Source organism: Neomonachus schauinslandi, chromosome 1 (assembly GCF_002201575.2).
Source record: "Neomonachus schauinslandi chromosome 1, ASM220157v2, whole genome shotgun sequence".
NCBI lineage: Eukaryota > Metazoa > Chordata > Mammalia > Carnivora > Phocidae > Neomonachus > Neomonachus schauinslandi.
Window position 1 is genome coordinate 116,993,650 of NC_058403.1, and position 22,276 is coordinate 117,015,925.

The 22,276-nt window shown below is 38.3% G+C and overlaps 1 protein-coding gene across 3 annotated transcripts in view; it reads right to left on the minus strand.

Moving 5' to 3' along the window:
* Positions 1-15,440: 15,440 nt before the first annotated feature.
* Positions 15,441-22,276, minus strand: part of LOC110570819 (U2 snRNP associated SURP domain containing) — a 55,603-nt gene continuing 48,767 nt past the window's right edge. For all 3 annotated transcript variants that reach the window (XM_044920331.1, XM_021678861.2, XM_021678862.2), the window contains 3 exons: positions 20,145-20,263; positions 18,656-18,832; positions 15,441-17,499 (listed from right to left, as the gene is read on the minus strand). In XM_044920331.1, coding sequence (XP_044776266.1) covers positions 17,361-17,499; positions 18,656-18,832; positions 20,145-20,263 — 435 coding nt within the window. In that variant the 3' untranslated portion in view covers positions 15,441-17,360. The remainder of the gene's footprint in view (positions 17,500-18,655; positions 18,833-20,144; positions 20,264-22,276) is intronic.

Consider the following 22,276-nt stretch of genomic DNA (forward strand, 5'->3'; position numbering starts at 1 on the left):
GAGACAAGGATGAGTGGTGTGGCGGACAGAAGAATGGCCCCCAAAAATGTCCCTAGAACCTGTGTTATCCGTTCCCTGACAAAGAGGACTTAGCAGATGTGATTAAGACTCTTGACATGAGGAGAGTGTCTGGGCTTACATGGGTGGGACCAATGTAATCACAGTGTCCTAATAAGAGAGAGGCAGAGGGTCAAAGTCAGAAAAAGGAGATGTGAGGATGCGAGTGGCGCCTGGGGTGATGTCCTCGAAGATGGAAGGAGGAGCCCAAGCCAAGGAACACAGGCAGCCTCTAGACACCAGAAATGGCAAGGAAATGCATTCTCCCCGGAAGCCCTGGACGGAACAAAGCCCTGCCAACACCTTGATTTTAGACTTCTGACCTCCCTGAATTATAAGAGAACAAGTTTGTATTGTTCTAAGCTGCTAAGTTTGTGGCAATTCCTTACAGCAGCAACGGGACCAACACAAGTGGTCAGGCTGTGTGCTAAGGAGGAAAAGGTGACAGACTCTGGTGAATAATAGCTGCCCTTTCATCGGTGGGCAAATCCATCCTGCCCTTCCTGCTGCCGCCACCTCTCTTCAAGCTCCTGTGGCCTTTCTTCACCTGACCTGTGGTTTTGGCTGCCCTCCCACTGACTTTACCTCATGCCAACCTCTTTCCTACACAGCTGCCAGAGTGGCTCTCCTAAATTATAGGTCAGATTGTATCACTCCCTTGCTCCAAACCCCAGTAGTTCCTATATGAGAAAATCCAAATGTCTCAGCCCAGCATTCCACGTCCTCTGTAATGCGGCTCCCACCTGCCTTTCCATCTTACCCCTCACAAGGTCCTCTCTCCCAGGAGGGAGAAATACTGACAAGTGCGCGTGAGGAGCTGTCGAGAGAAGTGGGTGAAAGAGGCCTGGGTAGGTGGGGCTTATCTGCTTCCTCAGCCTCAGCTTCCCCTCAGGCACCACCTCCTGTCAGGGGCCATGGGGCTTGAGAAAATATGCCTCACATGCCAATAAATACAACCCAAAAGAGCTTGTTCTAAGGTCAAATAATGAAAAGGGCAAGGCCCAAACAAATTTTCATTGACATGCCTTTGGTTCCTTGAATATATTGAAGCCAAATTCCTCAGCATGCCAGGCTGGACAATTGTCCTTGCCATCGAGCCACATTTTTTCAAATCCTTGGTGTGGAAACTCTCCACATACTCCCAATGAGCAAACGCCAGAGATGTCCAACAAGGAGACTGAAAAGCTTTTAAAGACCGCTCATGCTTATGGGTGAACCGTTTGTGAGCCTCACGAAGACAAAGCTCAGGTAAGACTGAAGGAGAGGCATGGTGACGTCCACTGTCACCACCCCCTCCACCCCGGCCCTTCTCAGCCTGCTGCTCATACCTCCTCTGTTGCTCCCCAGATAACACCCCAAACTCTGGGCTCTGCCTTATGCTCTGTTGCCCCTCCTCCCTAAGCCCTGTTGTTTCTAAATGACAAGGGACTGCAAGTCAGTTAATCAATGTAACATCACAGACTTGTAGAATTTTCAAATACATGTTTAACTCATTTGGGGGCAAAAAAAAAAATGGAAGAGGGGGCGGGTAGAGAGAAATCAACCATTAGGCTACTAAACCAACTGCTATCAGTTTGGTATATTCCATTTTAAACATTTTCATGTGCATATTTTAACATAATGCCATAAATACAATTTTGCATCTGGCTGCATGGTCCTCCCAGGCATCATTTAATGGCCTCATGATATCCCTTCCAGTAAATTCTCTGCAATCTACCTAACTACTGTCCTATTTTTGGATGCTTGAGCCATGTCTAACTTTTTACAGTTTGCAAATAAAACTTTGATGCATGCATTTTTCCATTTTTAAAATTATTTCCTTAGACCAGATTTCTAAAAGTAGGATTTCTGGGTCAAAGTGTATGAAAATATTTAGGGAGTGATAGATTTGATCAACTGCATTTTTAAAAGTTGTACCAACTTAAAGTGCAGAGAGTAAAGGAAAAGAATATCAGTTACTGAAATGTATTTTTATTTCATGTAAACATTTAAAAATCATTTCAAATATATTTCTGCTACTTTAATTGGCAAAAGGAAAACAAAATGGAATTTTGCAATTGGAAGGAGCCTCAGATTTAACCCAGTGGCTCCCAAACCCGGCTGCATGTCAGAATTAACTGAGGAGTCTTTTAACGATATGTGTTCTGCTAAAGCTTGAGAAATGTTTTAAGTCTGGAGTAAATCATGGACAAGATGAGCCTGGAGAACTTGTCATTTCCGAAAACAAGGAAGCTCTAAAAGACCTTTGTCATGTGTCAAAAGAATTCAAGAGGCAACTTGAAGAAGCTCCCACTGGCCAAAGACAGGAATTCTAAGAATAAGAATTGCAATGGACCAAAGCATATCAAATACGTTAAAATCCATGAGGTTAGAATGATACTAAAAATAATTAAACTTCAATGCTCCTTTTGGAGGATAGTGATATCTCAGCATCAGAATGACTTTGAAAATTAGAAATAGAGGGAAAGAATTTAGGCTGTATTTCCTATTGAACTGTACTGTGAAATAAGTAAATAGTAGATGAGGGGAAGTTTCTCTGTATTATTCCAGCTAATACGTGAAAAAGGAATGATAAATTTAGTAGATCATCATTTGCAACCATAATGAATTAATGGACACAGGCAATGACCATCAGTGGCTGCTGATGTTACAAAAAGAGACACAACCAGACATTATGTGACCCTAATGAAAGTGTACACCACCTCTTTTTTTTTTTTTCAGAGTCCATAGTCTCTCATGGTTCGTCTCCCCCTCCGATTCCCCCCCTTCATTTTTCCCTTCCTACTATCTTCCTCTTCTTTTTTTTTTTAAACATATAATGTATTATTTGTTTCAGGGGTACAGGTCTGTGATTCATCAGTCTTACACAATTCACAGTGCTCACCATAGCACATACCCTCCCCAATGTCCATCACCCAGCCACCCCATCCCTCCCACCCCCCACCACTCCAGCAACCCTCAGTTTGTTTCCTGAGATTAAGAATCCCTCATATCAGTGAGATCATATGATACATGTCTTTCTCTGATCGACTTATTTCGCTTAGCATAATACCCTCTAGTTCCATGCACGTCATTGCAAATGGCAAGATTTCATTTTTTATGGCTGCATAATACTCCATTGTGTATATATAGATATAGATACCATATCTTCTTTATCCATTCATCTGTTGATGGACATCTTGGCTCTTTCCATAGTTTGGCTATTGTGGACATTGCTGCTATAAACATTGGGGTGCATGTACCCCTTCGGATCACTACATTTGTATCTTTGGGGTAAATACCCAGTAGTGTAATTGCTGGGTCATACTGTAGCTCTATTTTCAACTTTTTGAGGAACCTCCAGAGTGGCTGCACCAGCTTGCATTCCCCACCAACAGTGTAGGAGGGTTCCCCTTTCTCCGCATCCCCGCCAACATCTGTCTTTTCCTGACTTGTTAATTTTAGCCATTCTGACTGGTGTGAGGTGGTATCTCATTGAGGTTTTGATTTGGATTTCCCTGATGCCGAGCAATGTTGAGCACTTTTTCATGTGTCTGTTGGCCATTTGGATGTCTTCTTTGGAAAAATGTCTGTTCATGTCTTCTGCCCATTTCTTGATTGGATTATCTGTTCTTTGGGTGTTGAGTTTGATGAGTTCTTTATAGGTTTTGGATACTATCCCTTTATCTGATATGTCATTTGCAAATATCTTCTCCCATTCTGTTGGTTGTCTTTTGGTTTTGTTGACTGTTTCCTTTGCTGTGCAAAAGTTTTTTATCTTGATGAAGTCCCAATAGTTCATTTTTGCCCTGGCTTCACTTGCCTTTGGCGATATTTCTAGGAAGAAGTTGCTGTGGCTGAGGTCGAAGAGGTTGCTGCCTGTGTTCTCCTCTAGGATTTTGATGGACTCCTGTCTCACATTGAGGTCTTTCATCCATTTTGAGTCTATTTTTGTGCACACCACCTCTTATGAACTATTCTCACCAAAATTTTTGAACCTAAGTCAGATCAAACCTCTAGGTCAAATTATTGCTTTATAGAAAATAAACATGGGGGGGGTGCAATCAGCAAAATCCAGACTATAGGAAAGTCCTCAGGACAAACAACCCGGTTTATTCAACACAAGATTTAAAGGGAAAAAAATGAAATTAAGGCACGCCAATGGATTAAAATTTACTTAAGAGGGGCGCCTGGGTGGCTCAGTCATTAAGCGTCTGCCTTGGGCTCAGGTCGATCCCAGGGTCCTGGGATCAAGCCCCGCATCGGGCTCCCTGCTCCGCAGGAAGCCTGCTTCTCCCCCTCCCACTCCGCCTGCTGTGTTCCCTCTCTCGCTGTGTCTCTCTCTGTCAAATAAATAAATAAATAAATGATCTTTAAAAAATAAATAATAAAATAAAATTTACTTAAGAGATATATTGACCAATCATAATGCATGATCCTTATTTGGATTTCAATTCAAACAAACTGAAAAAAAAAAACCCACTTTTTGTCAGACAATAGTGGATTTGTGAATGTCGTCAGGAGTTTTTATGATATTAAGGGATTACTGTTAATTTTTTTCTGGTATACAATGGTATTGTGAATATTTTGAAGTCTGTATCTTGGAGAGAAGCATACTAAAATACATACACATAATTAAAGGATAACTATTGAAGCTGGGTGATATATTCAAGAGGGTTCATTATACTACTTTCTCTATTTTTGAATTTTCTATAATTAAAAGTAAATACATATATTTTAGGCAGGAGGCTCTACCCCCAGACCTGCTGAACCAGGATCTCAGATATGGGAACCAAGACTCTGAGTTCTGAGAGCCCCCATGAGATTCTGAGGTAGCTGGTCTGTGGACTAGTGTCCAGGAAACAGTGATTTGACCCACAAGGAAACTGAGGCCCAAAGACAGTACATTTCTTGCCCAAGTTCACACAGCCAGTTCATACAAGGCAGCCTCTTGAATACAAATACCCTAGATCCAGAATGTGCTCCCCTCTTAGGCAACATGATGCTCTGGCCCAGTTTGAATGCCATGTGTCCAGAAGGCACCCTGGGAGCTGTCTAGGATCTTTTATCTCTTCAAAATCATAGTCCCATGGGGCTACCCATGAGATCTCACTGTCTATTACAAAAAAGAAGGGGGACTTTTGAGCTGCACCTGCACATAGGAACACAAATTTAAGATCTCTGATGTTATTTCCAAATGAGATCATACATGGAGATAACGAATGTCCCCAGTTGTCTTCCAGGATTCACAGTTCAATAGTGGCAAAGTCCCCTAGAGCTTCAACCTCTTTTCTAAATGGAAACCAGAAGGCAATAGGAACATTCAGAAAGGAGGTTGTGGACATAGGGAATTCTGCTCCTTTTGGACTGTGAATCCTGGACAGAAAGGGGGATATTCAGCCTGACATGTATTCAGCGTTAGAGGCAGTGAGAGAGTCTGGGGCTTCTTGTGAGGGCTGACAGCACCTGGGATAAAGAATGAGATAAATTCAGTCTTGGTGCATTAAAGAAAAACAATGGTAGGAGTGGTTGTGAGAAGTTGTGAGGAGGGAAAGGAGAGGTCTCTGTGGTTTTCTCCTGATCACTGTTTAATATGAGGACTTCTTGACCTTTGAGCATGGGGATGGAGAATTAAGGGAAGTCCATTCCTAATCTGACCTCTGTTGTTAAAGGGGCAAACCCACGCCACAAGTGCTGGGTCCTTCCTGGCCCAGAAGCTGGGGGTGTCTCATTGCCCATAATGATGGGTGGTAGGAAGGTTAGGGGAGATATGCCCCACTCTCCTACCTTGCTACCACATCTCATGTTCAATGTTGCTACTGTTTTAATCAAACACAAGATAAGATTTGGAGGATAAGAGGCTTCAGGTCCAATTTTTTAACTCTTAGTGCAGGAAGACTGACAGCATCCTATCTCAAGAGTCATTTGGGAGAAGAAGATGGCCCCTAACTATATACCAGGATATGGTAGAAAAATAGACACCTGTCTAGACACTTGTCTAGAAAAAAAGGACACAGGGGTGCCAGGGTGGCTCAGCTGGTTAAGCATCTGACTATTGATTTCGGCTCAGGTCATGATCTCAGGGTTGTGAGTTCAAGCCCCACATCGGGCTCCACACTGGGTATGGAGCCTGCTTAGTATTCTCTCTCTCCCTCCCTCTGCCCCCCCACACACCCGCTCACACCCTCTCTCTCTCTCTAAAAAGTAAAAATTAAAAAAGAAATAATAAGGACACAGCATTGCTTGGCTTGATTTTTGATTTTTTTTAATGTACCAGAAATATATTCCTATCACCCCCGATCCTCATCCTGCAACACACAACCACACTCCTACACTTCTACACATGAAAAACCAAGCTGAAAAAAATCACACATAAAAACTCAAAAACAGCTAAAGTCACCCAAAAACTTACATTTAAGTTATTACATGATCCCTCATCCAAAAATAGTATGAAATGTGATTTTTTAAAAACTGAGTTATAGGGCGCCTGGGTGGCTCAGTTGGTTAAGCGACTGCCTTCGGCTCAGGTCATGATCCTGGAGTCCCGGGATCGAGTCCCGCATCGGGCTCCCTGCTCGGCAGAGAGCCTGCTTCTCCCTCTGACCCTCCCCCCTCTCATGTGCTCTCTCTCTCTCTCTCATTCTCTCTGTCTCAAATAAATAAATAAAATCTTTAAAAAAAAAAAAAAAAAAAACTGAGTTATAATAGATTCATATTGGGAGTCTTTGACCTTTTGCCTCAGCTGTCGGAGGACATTAGTGTGGATCTAAGGACACGGCTATCACTCGGTGTGGCTGATGCAAGTGGGGTTGCTTTAGACCACACATTTTTTCAGATGACTAGACTAGTTACCTCACTCGTCCATATAGCCTGCCAAAATTACCCTGTTTTATAGATTCCAGAAATCTCCCCAGCTGGGAGCAAGTAATTTCATCCAATTTTGAATTTCTTTTAAAGTAGTGTGTCACAAACTCCCAGTGTTGGCAAAGGTGTGGAGAAATACCCATCCCCCAACATCACAGAAAGTCTAAAATGGTACATTTTTGGAAAGTTGGCAATACAGAACACATGAGCTTTAAAATGTTTATGTTCTTTGACCCAATAATTCCATATCTGAGAATAATCCAAAACTGGTTTAAAAGAATGAAAACAAAAATATGCATTTTGTGATATTCATCACAGCATTATTGAGAACAGAAAAAGAAACAACCCAAGTTTCTAACAACAGGGTCTTGGCAAACTACAGTAAATGATTGTTTGTAGCCATTAGAGTTTTATTTTCTAAAAGGTGATAACTTGGGAAGCTAGGTCCATCTGTTGCTGCCTTCCAGGAATCCGAAGCTCCAGCAGAAGGACCAAGTGGCTGCAGAAGGCTGGGGCTGTGGTCTTCTGGGTGGGGAGCCTGGCCAGATTACCACCCCCTCCCCTCCGTGGGATTCTGGCTTCTTCAGCCTACTGCTTTCTCCTGTCCTGCTGATTCCCACATCTGGCTTGCCAGCTACACTGTCAATTCTCTGAGATTCCATAGGCTTCCACTGAATTCCTTTTTGCTTAACTTAGCTAGAGATGTTCTCTGTTGTTTGCGCCAAAGGACACTGACACATCTAACTAACCCATTAATCAGATCATCAGACTCTGAAACATAGTTGCCCAATCACAGCTTGAAAGTGTTTTCCAGAGTCTGTTGAGCGGAGCTTTAGCCTTCTGAGATCAGAACAGTTGGGACAATATGACATAATGTCTCCTGCCTGGGAGGGGTACAGACTACATAGTCTCAGTACTTTCTGAGAAGTACTGCTGAAAAAGCCTACTAGGCAGGGCTTCCCAACTGCCTTGACCGCACAACTCTTTTTTCTAAGTAACACCTAGTAACACGCTGCAGCGAGTGCGGCAGTGGGTGGTAGCACACAGAATGTGTGAGAGAGTGCTTATGCAGTCCTCACAACTCACAGCTCCAGAGCGACAGGGGCGCTTTGTCCTGATCTCTTTGGGTCGGGTTAAGGGAGGCCAAGCGATGTTAATCTCAGGGTGAATACTTAGCCTCTCCTGGGGGAAAAGAAATCACAAGATCCAAGAAAATGGTGAGAGAAGAGGCTGAATTATTTATCAGGGAGCTGCCGTTTGCTGGGAGCAATGCTGGATACTTATTACTGATGAGACCATTTAATCTTCACAGCCGAGAACCTCCTAACTGGTTTCCCTGCTTCTCCCCTTGCTCCTCTCCCATTCCGTCAAGTTCTACCGAACCTCATTTCAAGCCACACCTTCCTTTTCCCACTGCCCTCGAGCCATCCTGATTGCTTTCCTCAATGGCTGTTTCCTTTCCCACAACCTGTCCCCCCCCCCCCCCCCCCCCCCCGTCAAAGTTCCATACTTGCAGCTCCCTTGGCGCGGAGCACTCAGTGCCCTGTCTTCCCATAGCTAGCTCCACCTTACCACTCAGGCCTCAGCTCAAACGTCAGCACCACTGGGAGGCCCTCTTTGACTACCCTATCTATAACAGTACCTCTCACCCACTTTCTGTCTCACCACGGGGTTGTTTTTCAGGACATTTTACCATCTGAAATTATCTTGATTTTTTTTTTTCTATCTGATGCCTCCCACTAGTATGTAAATTCCAAAAGACCTTGTCTGTCCTATTCATCACCATATCATTGGTGCCTAGAACAGTGCCTGGTGCACAGTAAATGCTCAACTTGTTGATGACCTCTGTAACAAGTGGCCGGGACACTCATGCTGCAGATGAGGAAATGGGCCCCAAATGCCTTGGGTAAGCATCTTGACCAAGACCACACAGCTGGAAAGTGATCAGAACCCACGCTTTGTGATGGTGGAAGGCTGAAGGGAGTCTTTGGGTTTTTGGAGTCCAGTTATTATGTTGCATGGTTGGCCTAGTCCTGCTGGGTCACAGAATACAAAGAGCTAGATTTTCCAGGAAGCCCTCAGCTTCTATAAACTTTCTGCCTGTCAAGCCCTGTAGGAACTAATCTAGATTTATTAAAGAGGATCAAGGTCAGAAATTCACCTTTAGAAATCATGTGCCACCCAAAATATCCAAAGAGCTCTCTGGTCTTGGAGTTTGACACTGGACTCATTCATACAGGAGATTATGGCAGTGACTACATCTAATATTTCATGCCCTTGCCCTGGTCTTTCTTCTTGCATCAGGCAGTGTTTTGGTCAAAGGTAAGGATCTGTACAAATTAATCAGCGACAAGTATCACTTTAGCCAAAATCAGATATTTTATCATACTTTGTCTACAACACATTCTGCAAGGAAAGAACTAAAAGCTTGAGAGAAAGTGGGGAGGAAACAAAAAGTACAAGTCAACCAGAGGAGGTAAGGAGGACAGGACAAGTCCTCTATTTTTGCCGAAAGCACATTAGAGCCTCCTCCATTTTCATCAAAAGGGTCTGTTTCAATGGAGGTAAACCATCTTCCACACAGACACAGGAAGCTTTGCAAGGTCCTCAAGGGCCTTTTGACCCCCGATGGGTGCATGTAAGGACACATCAAGATAAACTGACAAAAGGCCAAAGTCAAGGATAAAGAGGTGTAGGCATTAGTGTACTCAGGCACTAAAAATAAATGGAAGGATTTTTTCCCTATGACCCGTTATAGAAGGACAGATGAGGTACAAAGAAAGCTATGAAGAGGTGGTGATCTGTGGAGCTAAGAATTCACTGTGATAGGCTACAGCACTTGAAGAGAATCATTTAAACTCTTCACTGGGTAGGACAATTATCAGGGTATGTACCATGATTAATCATGAAGAATATTGTAAGATGAGCCATTCTAGAAATACTAAACAGATCTAGATAGTGGAATTCTGCACCTTACCGCAAATAGTATTATAAGCTCTGAAATACAGTAGGGAGAGATTCTTTCTCAGCACCAAACCTCTCATTCTTCATACATTGTTAGTCATGGTTTTATTACATAATAGGCAAAGTAAAGAATACACTAGGTTTCATTACAAAATACATGCAAATAAAGAATATTCTGAGAGGTTTTGACAATTTCCATGTCAGGAGAACAAACAGGTAAACAGATCATTCCCTGCTTAAAGACTTTACACCTGCTATTTAAGTAAAGTAAATCATGCTTTTAGGGCAATCAATTCAGAATTAAACCAGTATTTTTAGAGGTTGATGCCTACTTGATGAGTGATATTTCTGCTTGGTGGCACTTACACATATATAGTATTTAGCACAGAGTTGGACACGCTGGGGAGGACATATTCTTAAAATAAGATGGGATATATCAGAAGTTGTGGATAAGCACCCTGTGAAACAGCACCAGAGGGCAGACATAATATGTGGTCTTGAGAGTTGAAATTCACATTAGCCGAATGTTATGACTGGAGAATATAAAGATTAAAAAATTCACTTAGAACATCTCTTGAGTTTTGATACCTCACTATACCCTGTGAGGGAGGCCTATATTAGACTCATAGTTTACTTTTCCAGAAGTAAGTGAACAGTTGACAGATCCTTTAATAAAACGTTAGCATGGCCAAAAACCACCCGAAATGCATTTTCCTAAATGCTCTTAATAAACTGCTCACACCTAATAGCTATTGCAATGCAGTAAAACAAAATATGCTGAAACAAGAAAAATCATCTAATAGCACATCATGTAATAGGGCTATTTAGCTGCTAAGGTAGCCAATGTACAGTGAGGTGCTTATCTTTTTCAATTTCAATGTTTCAGCTTTATGGAGGACCAAATAGTGCTTTGAATCAAAGTTTTGCTTTTCCAGATTCACATTTGTGCAGTTGCAAGAACTCCAAAGAGTTTTACAAATGTCCTGAGGACATTACTTCAAAGCCATTATTTTTGAGCAGAATTTAAAGTGTAATTTCCTTTTCAAATTCTATGGTTTCAGCTCTCCAGTCTTGTTTAGGGTACATTACTTATTTCTGCATAATCTGAAAATACCAACTGTAACCCGCAAATATACACCAAATACAAGAGTCCAAGTCCACTCACATCACTAATCCTCTTCTTCTCTGTTCTCTGCCCACTCATTTTGTGAGAATTCCCACATGACTGCTCAGTTCTGATAATTTGTGATTTGTTATTTTTATATGTTTTACTTTGAACTTGGGCAAAAAATCCAGTGCTTCATCATATTTCATACCATTCTTCAGGCTCCTTCCCCATATGCCCTATTTAAGTTGTTCACACTTTTTCCTTTACAGGCTTCCTTTCAGAAACCTTGATCATGGAGTTCTACAATAATAAATAACAACTAATAAGTATTTTTAAAAACCTAGTTAATAAAAGTTTTTCTTAAAGGAGATTAACAAATATCATACGTATGACTGGGACAGATTATCTACTGATACTCAGTGTGCAATACACCAACATATCCCCAATGTGAGTTTATAAATTCTGTTACAATGCTATGGAATTGATAGCATTTTACTTTAGTTAAAAGATGTTCCCATCATTAGCTTTCAGGAATACTGTTACTAATTTTAAATACCACTGTGTGACAATATGTGTCAGTGATTTACATGTGATTTCACTCTTTAAATAAACACCCAAGGTTATTACCCATTTCATAAGTGGGAAAATTAGATTCCAAAACATGACACAGCTAGTAGCAGAGAAGAGCTGGTATTCCAGTCCAAACAGGACTCCACAGCCCAGGCTCTTCCTCTCCCTCCACACTTGGCCATGCACATCTCATTTAAAAATCAAAAAGCATATAGGCAACTAATGAATCATTGAATATTAGAAAAAAAAAAAAAAAAAAGTTTCTTACGCTAAACAGTTTGAAGCTCTGTGTCTTCTTAGGGTAAAACAAAAGAAATGAGAATGGGGCTTTTCTTCTTTTCTTTGTGGCAAATGAGTATCTAATCCAAATACTACATTTACTAAATGCCAAAGCTTTATTTTCCTTTTCATCAGGCAATAACTTAAAAAAAAAAAGGCATTGGGGCGCCTGGGTGGCTCAGTCGTTAAGCATCTGCCTTCGGCTCAGGTCATGATCCCAGGGTCCTGGGATCGAGCCCACATCGGGCTCCCTGCTCAGTGGGAAGCCTGCTTCTCCCTCTCCCACTCCCCCTGCTTGTGTTCCCTCTCTCGCTGTGTCTCTGTCAAATAAATAAAATCTTTAAAAAAAAAAAGGCATGAGTATGGTCACATATTAATACATTACAATTTCAAAATCACATAGCTTGCTTTGAAAGTATACTTTGTACCCCGTGCTATGAAATGTTGATGTGAAATTACACATAACCATTAAAAGAGGACACAGCATAGAAAGTGGTAAAAATGGTAAAAAAAAAAAAAAAAAGTGGTGTGGAGTAGTTGGCATATGTACTTGGTATTACATTGTTTTCTTTTGAAGTTTTTACTCAAAATAGAAAATGCTAATGTGCCATTTGGGGAAAATCCTTTTCAAATTCTGAAAGGAAATAGAGAAACTTTAAAGAAAAAGTAGGTTTTAAAAAAGAACCAGTGCACATGGCTACCACATGGATGAACGTGGAGGACATTATGCTAAGTGAATTATGCCAGGCACAAAAAGACCAACGCTGTATGAGTCCACTTCCTTATCTGGAGTAGTCAAACTCCCAGAAATAAAAAGTAAAATAGTTGAGGGGTGGGGAGATGAGGAGTTGCTTAATTGTTACAGTTTCAATTTTGTAAAATGAAAAGTTCTGGAGACTGGTTGCACAATGTGAACACACTTAACCCTACTGGATTATACACCTAAAAATGGCTAAGATGGTCAATTTTGTTATGAGTATTTTACCACAATTAAAAATTTTTAAATTTTAAAAGAAACCAATGGATTATTTTTAATGTAATAATGACATTGTGGTTATGTTAGGTTTAAAAAATGAAACATTTGGAGATACATACGTGCAAGGTGATAGTCATTTGGGATGTTCATTCTACTTTTTTTGTGTTTAAATCTTCCCCAATGAAATAAGATGGAACAAAATAACCCTTTAAAAAAAGGGGAAACCAATAATAAAATTTCCTAATCAAGAGAATCATCTATCATGAAAATATTTTATTAGAGTTTAAACATAGAAAATGTAACATTTTAACTACAACTGATAAATGTGACACATCACTTATTTCACTTGAGAGAAAGCTGCTGAAAACCAGACACGGTTTACTGGGCTTGCATTAGAAAAACTACATGGAGAAAATTACATGAACAGGCTAAAGTTTGCTATGAAAACAACGTATTTTTATTAAAGTAATTAAAAGTCAAAAAACAACAACAAAAGGGAAATTCCACAACCTTTGCAACTATATAATCTTTATGTAGAAAAACTATAAAGTGACAGTCTGGAAAGCAGCTCCACAATAAACTTAATCCTTACATCAAGAGTAACTAAATTATGGAATCAGTTCACGCAAAAGAAATTGTCTTGCTGTAAAGTATTTCAGCTGAGCTGATTTCAACTATATTATTCTCATTCCTGAAAAAATTGTCTTTCCTGATACTTCAAATCACCAGAGATGTAACGTACAAGAGCCTGTTGAAGTAAAAGGATAAAACAAATACTCCGAGCACAATTACATGTGAAAATGAATGAGGGCATTTTATCTATAGAGCTACAAAACTATATAAATAACCAATTATACACATAATCCATTTACACCGAAGCTCCGTGAGGTGGTACTGAACAAACACTGAGGCATTGAATTTTCAACAATGGAACATGGCTCGCTCCCAACAGCAGCACATTCCCACCTTTTAGTCTATCATCACAACACTTCCCCTGGGATCTGCATTTGTGGCTTATCTAAGTCCTGGGAAGTTTATACCAAAAATGAAGAAAAAAGGCCAAAAGGGCAACAAATTACCCCCGACAATCTGTCTAAAACCTGCTTGTGAAATAGGAAGAAAGCAAGCACTTTGTGAGTTTTTAGTCACGTGTTCTTTTAAACTTAGACTAGCGTCTTCATTACTATCTGAACTGAATTTTCTGTGATTTGCTTTTCCATTAAAGTATAAAAGGAAAACAACAAAGAAAAAAGCTCATATTTCGTAAATGTACAGTCTTAGAAAAGTGGTACTATTTATTTTTAAAAACAACCTTCTCTGTTGAAGAAATCACACTGTTGTGGTCATCAGAATATCTTAAGTCACTTTGGCAATACAGGGATTTATTTGCTCTCATTTTCTAATAATCATAATGATAGGCTATTATCACGGCCACATAATCTCAGAATTTATGTGATCGCAAAGGCAAATGTGTAGAGAACATGTCTAATAAACTTAAATTAAATCATGATTGGAACTTCTTAAAAATATTTTCAAGACTATTAAAATCTGGGGAAAAAATACAGAAGTCATAAGCAAATATTTCTTCTAAGATTCTTTAATTGGGATAAAAGTCTCAGGGTTAGCTCACAGGAATGGTCTGCAATAAAGAAAAATTAGGTCAGTGTCTAGTGGTTTCTGCAAACTTTAGCAGAAAAGCCGAGAACATTCTGAGCATCATAAAAGCATTCTTTTGGGTCAGGGTTTTTTGTTGTTTTAGTTCTTTAATCTCTAACTTCTCAACATATTACAATTTAGAAATGCCCATATGCTTAACTAATGGTAATAAGGAAATACAATGTCAAAGAAAAGATACACAAACATGATCCTTTTCAATCATAGGTCTCTCTTTGGCAAGAAACAGACCACCATTTATTTACTTTCTCTCAGTGTAGGAGAAGGAGATTAAATGGTATTAACCTGTTAAGAAATCCCTGTGTATAAATGTTAGGATAGAGGGTAAAGAGTTTAAGCCACACCCTTTATGAGAAGAGTAGGTAACAGAGGATTTCGTCTTACTTGTAGTTATGGTAGAGCATAATAACCGTCTATTACAGAGCTGGAAGAGGGTATTTCCTATAACTAGAAAGTCACCCTATGAACATTTTAGTCAACCTGTAGAAATTCTGCTATCTAATCAAGTGTTCTTCAGATGCGAAACATGAATAATATGTTATTTAAAAAAAATGGTAAAGTATCTCCCTCCTTAGAATTCACCAATTTCTGATCCTGTTAAACTTTCACAGAATCCATGAAGAATTAAACAGGCTTACTCTAGATATTTCCTCATTAAGTAAAATTGGAAATAACCGTTTACAATTCCAGGAAAAAAAAATCCAATACAATCTAATACACACATTAGTAAACTTTACAGAACACATATTCTATCAACCCTAAGCAATCCCCACCCACCCACCCAAAAGGAAGCCAGTCTTACCCTCCATAAGATATTTGTTGTATGTGGATCCACATTAAAAGAACTGCTAAATTCCACTGCAGTAGGAAAAATACAAATAAGAACCCCAAACTGACCTAACAATTTCTACTCACTCCTCCTTCTTCAGGATATTATTTTTTAAAGAGAGGGAAATAAGCATTCCTTGTAATTTGACTGCAAAAACCATTTCCTGTCCAATTATTTCTAAGCCTATACTAGATACCAAATAATGATGGAATGCCCAAATCACCAGGAACTCAACATTACTGTTATTTTTGCAAAAAAAGTAATATATAAAATTCCCTCCCCCCCAGGCAATGAACAGGGGAGAAAAAACACGTTACTTTAAAAATGGCTATATCTGTAGGTTTTTAAAAATGGCTGTATCTGTAGGTTTTTAGAAACCAGCACCAAATGTTCATGTTTAATTATTCTGAGCAACATTTAGGAATTAACATCCCCTAACATTATGGACAAACAAAAGAGTGAACAATAAGGGAATAACTTTCAAGAAATATTGCATGTTGGTAAGAACCATTAAGTCAAATAATCGGACTGGCTCATTTGTAAAGATGCTATAGGTTTGCCCAGTTTGGAAATAGCACACCTCACTGCCAGCTAATATACCTACTCCCCAAATCATCAGTACAGCTTATTTTATTTGTAACTAGGCAGCATTAAATAAAACTTGAAAATATAGTTTTAAAAAGGTAACTCAAAACAATCCATATTAGAATGGTTTTCTATGCTCTCTATTAAGGGAAAAACAAAAACAAAAACCATCAAACCACTGCATAAAGTGTCCAGAAAAACTGAAAGATTCACAAATAGTAGTGTCCATTCAAGTCTACATAACCCTTTATTACATTATACTGATAGCAATATTATGATCAACATTATACAAGTTTCCTTATTTCTTCCTCATACCGCAACAATTTTATTCCCATTGTATAACAGACTTTAACTAGGCAAATCGTTTAAATCAACTTTTTGCACCTTGAATTTACAAACTACCAGATGTTAAGTTTCCTGAAAACTATTTTACTTTTAAGCTTTACTTAAAGATAAACCTAAAACTCAATTCTAAAAACAAAACAAAAAACAAAAACCTAAGGTGCTTTAAAAAGAACTCTGCAGAAATATACTGATACCAATGTTTGAAAGATAACCTACAGGGGGCTATAAAAGGGCAATTATCATACAAAAAACTTCTATGGCCAACTCTTGTTAGAAAATTTATTTTATAAATAAACTTCTTTCATGATAGAAGATGAAATCAAAAGATGGAGATTTAATTTGTCCCTAAAAAAAAGCAGTTGCTCAGGACATACAAGCTGAGTACACTGAAATCATATTGCTTCTTTGATAAAAGAAAAAATATTTTAGCCAGGCATTCCATTAACAAAAAAGACCATGCCACCTTTCCCTAGTCTTTTGATCTTTGGGGACTAGTATTACCCAAGATAACCTCATCGAAGAAGTTGGTTGGCAAACCTACCAAATAGGAGTCTTAGGTCCCTTAATTTTGATAGTCATCTTAGTAAATATAAAACTTTAGCTACTTGACCAGTGGAGCTTATAAAGTGCATTAAGTATAAGAAACAACAGAAGTGCTAAACTCACTTGGTAGAACTTTAAGGGACTTGATGTCACCAATAGGGCAAAAAAACAACATTATAGTTTTCTGTTCAGATTTTATTTGAAATCTAATTCAAATTGTCAAAGCTACAAAAGGGGGGAAGACATCTGTATTATTTTTGCTAAGTCACAACATCCTAAAACAAAATACTACTACTGCCAGCAGATCCATTATACACATTTCTGATGAAATTCATTAGCACAATAAAAATTTCATCTTGAGAAACAGCCACAACGAAAGTAATTTATACAATATAAAACAATGACAGGTCTACAGATGCAGTTACTCATGAGTTTACACATGCATTCACAAACAAAAAAAAAAACAAAAAATCCAGGAATGCTCTTTCATTTGATTTTTTGTTGTTTTCTTTTTTTAAAAAAACAGACCATTCAGGCACAAAACAAAATTGCATTTCCAATAAGTGACAGCATCTTAAAAATTTATGTCAGTGTTTGTTTTTCTTTGACTTTTTATGAGACCTGTGTGGAGATCGGGACTGGGATCTGGATTTCTTCCCTGACTTTTTAGGGGATCTAGACCGTGATCGCCTAGACCTTTTAGGTGTCCTCGAACCAGATGGTGATCTGAGGAAACAAACAAACAATTTATCAAAGCACTCATATGATCAAAATGGACCATCCTTCAATTACCTAAAATGATCTTTAACAGAGCACAATGAAAGTCAGAAATAAAAAAGGCTGTAAACTTCCCAAATTCGTATTTTGCCTACTTTACACACACACACACGTAATTTTGCACCTTCTGTGCACTGCATCAATGATTATGAGCGGTGTGCTTGCTTAAAAAGACTGATTCCTGAGCCCTACCACTGCTCTATTTAATCAAAATCCCAAGAAGCAGGGACTGGGAATTTGCAATTTTAACAAGTTCCCCAGGTTACTGATAGATCCCTTAGTCTGAACCTCTAAATCTGCAAGATAAAGTTCAAAATGGCATCTAAGATCATTCACAAAATTTTTGAAAAAGTGTTACAACCTATCTTCTTGAAGGAAAAAGCACCAACTACTGCATATCATTCAAGGGAATCATTTAAGATACCATAATTCTGTAAGTGCAGTTCATGAAGATTACCAAAACAAATAAATACACTTTATATATATGCAAGTGCCATTTAGAAAAGGAAAAAACTTATCTTTTATAAAAATTTTACTAAAAATGGTCACAAAAATAAATTTTTAGGATATAAAGCAGTTTTAGTTCTCAGGAAAATTCCACTATGTAACACCAGATGAATAAAACATTTCTTAACCACTTTTCTGGAACTACAAGGAAAAAAAGTATATAACACACATTTAAATTACCCACTGAAGAATGGTATTTATTTCCACAAATCTCTACCCAAGAACTTGCTAATAAGATGCAGGGGCAGGAGGGAGGGGGTAAAGTATTCTCCTTTCAGCCTTGACAAAATCAAAGAATATTTTATAGAAACTGAAGAACAGAATGAAAAGTAAAGCAGCTACCCCTAGTCCACAGAAAACACTGGATATAATGTTTAAAATTCTTGGCTGGTCTTTACTTGTTGGAAGCCTTCTTGTGCTTTAGTCATGAGGAGACTAGGGTGGGGAGGTGGGAAGGAATCATCTAAAATGAAAGTATACTTCTCTGGTTTTCTAAAGCCCTTTAAAAAATGGTTGCCAGCCAAATTATTTTCAAAAGCTGGTGAAATGACAAGGAAACTGGCATTTGAAATATTACAAAAAAATAACTTGCATTTACCTTTTGGCCTTTTTGCTAACATCTCTAGGAGAATCTTTGTGAGATGACCTGGATCGTGAGCTCTCTTTATGAGATCTTTCTGAACGCTCTGATCGCTCCGATTTGGGTGAAGGGGATTTCACTCGTCTACCACTGCTACTGCGAGATGGGCTAGGGGATGTGCTGTGTCGCCTTTTCCTACGGAACAAAGCCCCCAAAATATTCCATAAGTGAGCAAAGGATCAGGTATTCATTTTCCTTCTACTGAATCAGCTATTAATTCCTATCAGTTTACACTAACTTTATTTTCACTAACCTTGTTAATGTTATTTTCCAACAACATTCAAAGCCCTTTATAAAGAACAAGAAAGTCTTAAAGATAGGTTGATCAAAACAAAAACTGAAGTCAACTAAATTGGATTTTCTTTTGCTGTAAGAGATCGGGACAATGGATAAAATCTCATTAAGGTCTCTGGTTAGGTAACAGTATTTAATGTTAATCCTCCAATCTTGAAACTTTTATTGTGCTTATATAAGAAAATGGGGCATCATGTTGGCGAGTTACTCTTAAATGGTTGGGAGGAGGGCAAAGGAAGGGGGAAAAAATTAAGCAAAAGTAGAAATATTTCAACATTTGGAGAATGTGGGTGGAGGATATCTGGGAATTTTTTATACTATCTTTGCAACTTTTCTATAAATCTGAAAGTATATCAAAATAATAAATACAAGACAAACAAGTGGTAAATTTAGCATTTAACCAATTAGTATACCTATGTTATTTGTAATTACCTGTAGAGTAACTAAGCCAGAATTTTTTTTATTTGCATTCACTTGGATATTAGGAAAATCTTCGTTAACTAAAGCAATTTTCTCTATTAAATGAGAGACTTAGGAACTGTGAAAGTAAAATAAAAACTAAGAGAGAAATGATTTTGATTAGAATGAAGACTTAAAGTGAGGAGTGAGTCCCTATGGCCTATGTACACAAACTCCTTTTAGACAGGAATGGGAGACTCAAATTTACAAAGGCAGCAGTCTCAGCAGAGAAGAAAAGCTTATACCAAAGGCAACAAGGAAGATGTAGCAAGCCTGTTTAGTTATTTAAACCTTAGGTTTGATACCTAATATGGTAACTGAATTCTTGCACTTAACTAAGGCTAAGGTACCATTTGAACCATGCAATGGGATGATGTCCCAATTAACTAAGCCAAGTGCCAACTAACTGCCCCATTTCTCAGTTAATTCTGCCTCCTACAGGCAAGAGCCAAACATGTTTATCATGAAAAAATACTTTTCAAGTTTGTTGGCATCAGTGATGAAAACATTACAAAATGAAACATTCCAAAACTTTATTTGGGGGGGTGGCACACAGTAATGTCATTTATTTTTTATCTTTTATTATTACTATTATTAGTACTATTACTACCTGAGTTAGCCAACATATAGTACACATTAGTTTTTGATTTAGTGTTCAAAAAGCAGTATAGGCATTTAAATGAGAAATGTATACCTTTCTTTCCTTGTTGGAGTACATTCATCTTTTTCCTTCTTGTCTTTAGATCGAGATTCCAATTTTTCTTTATCCTTTTTATCTCTTTCTCGTTCTCTTTCTAATTCCTTCTCTTTTTCCTGTTTTATTTTTTTAAAGAAAAAATATTTAGTCATTAAAAAATACCTATCTAGGTTAATCTCATTTATGCAACAATATTTTAATTTTTAAATCACTACGTATAATGCCATTTTTAAAAAAAAATACCTACTCTTCCAGGAAACCTAGTTATTTCTTCTACTTATACTGAGTGATAATAGTAATACCAGTTACTAAGTCCGTACCATAGACCAAATAATTACTAAACAACTTTCCATATACCATTGCATGTAATACTTCAAATATTCCTTAGGAATACTACTATTATCCTCATTCAAGAGATGAAAAATGAGACTCAGAAAGGTTAAGTACTATGCTCACAGTCACACTGGATGGTGAAGTCAGGACTGGAGTCCAGGCTGTAGAGCCAGGGCTCTTAACTACTTCCTCTGTCCCTCCACTTTAAAAAAAGGAAAAAGCCAACAATACACTGGCCTATCTTAAACTACAATAAAATAGTAGCGATTCTACAGCAAGTGGATTTAATCTAAAGAGAGCTCTCTCCAAAGCACAAGGCTGAAAAGGAAAAATAGTTATTCATAATAATCGTCCATCAGAAAATCTTACTAGTAACAAGTACCATTTTTATTGGAAATTTTACATCCTAATTTATAAAAGTACAAACTGACTACATGACTATACAATTACATAAACCAGAAAGATGACCTATCTACTTATTCCCACTGCTACAATCGCCACTTCTCACTTGAAATTATTTCTGTTGATAATATACTTAAGGGAGTGGCTACAGAAAATGAACCCACTAAGCCAACTTAGCTCTTCATTAACAGGAATTTAATTTCTCTGATTTGTATTCATCAAGAAAGCTATCTGGTAGCTGATAAAAAGCCTATACCAGAAGTTACAAACAGAAATGTTCTGTAAACAACCAGACAATAAATATTTTCCATTCTGTGGGCCACATACAGTCTCTGTCCCAGGATTCAACTCTGTCACAATAGTCCAAAAGCCACTATCGATAATACGTAAGTGAAGGCACATGGCTATGTTCCAATAAGCTTATTTAAAATGAGGTGATGGCCTGTGAGGTGATGAATCTCCTGACCCTCAGTATATACCTTCAAGAAACACATCCTCCTCTCCAGTTACAATCATGGAATGCAAAGAGATTAAAATGATACTACATGCATTACAACCATCAGGACCAGTGAGTATCTCAAAGTGTAGTCTTCCATGCAGATCAGATACCTGCCACCAACTCCAAAGGGACTTATGGAGTACAGATACATCTTTTTTAAAATCTCATTTTTCTTTTTTTGAAATACAACATATAGAGTATAGATTTAAAATGTAATGCAGAGGACACCATCTTCCTCTGGTGATCTGTAGGATATATTTTCCTGATTGATAATTTTATAGGAATCAAACTAGTTAAAATACTCAAAATATTTTAAACAATTTAATCCAATAAAAGAGTAACAGTAGCTATTATCTCCCAATCCTGCAAAATTGGGACTATCGACCCAGTTTCACGAAGCAAAGCAGGATCCAGTGATTCGCCCAGAAGAGAGCGAAGGGCGGCACCAGGAACGCACAGGTCTGTGCAGCGCCAAAGCTATCTGACTATACTGCTGCTCCCGTCACCAGTACTATGCCATTAACAGCTTTTAGAGACTCTAACTTCTGTTCCAGCATGTTCTTATTTCTCTCTCTCTCTCTCTATATATAATGTGTGTGTGTGTGTGTGTGTAGTCATTTTTGTAATGACAGTCAAGATACAGGTAAAAATTAATAGCAGTCCCAATAAAATTCCTGGGTTCTTCCAAAAATTAACATGTGTTCTAAAATTCTCTGTATATCGCTACATATTTTTTATGCATAAAGAATACGAGGCTTAGAATTCACTGATGAGATAGTCTACCACTTGGTGTCCTTCTTTGGAAACAGTGGAAAAGGAGCCCTAAATGAACTTCCCAACTAACTCCATCTTTGTCTTTGTGCCACTTCTGAGGGTTGCTGGTGTTTCATTGTCA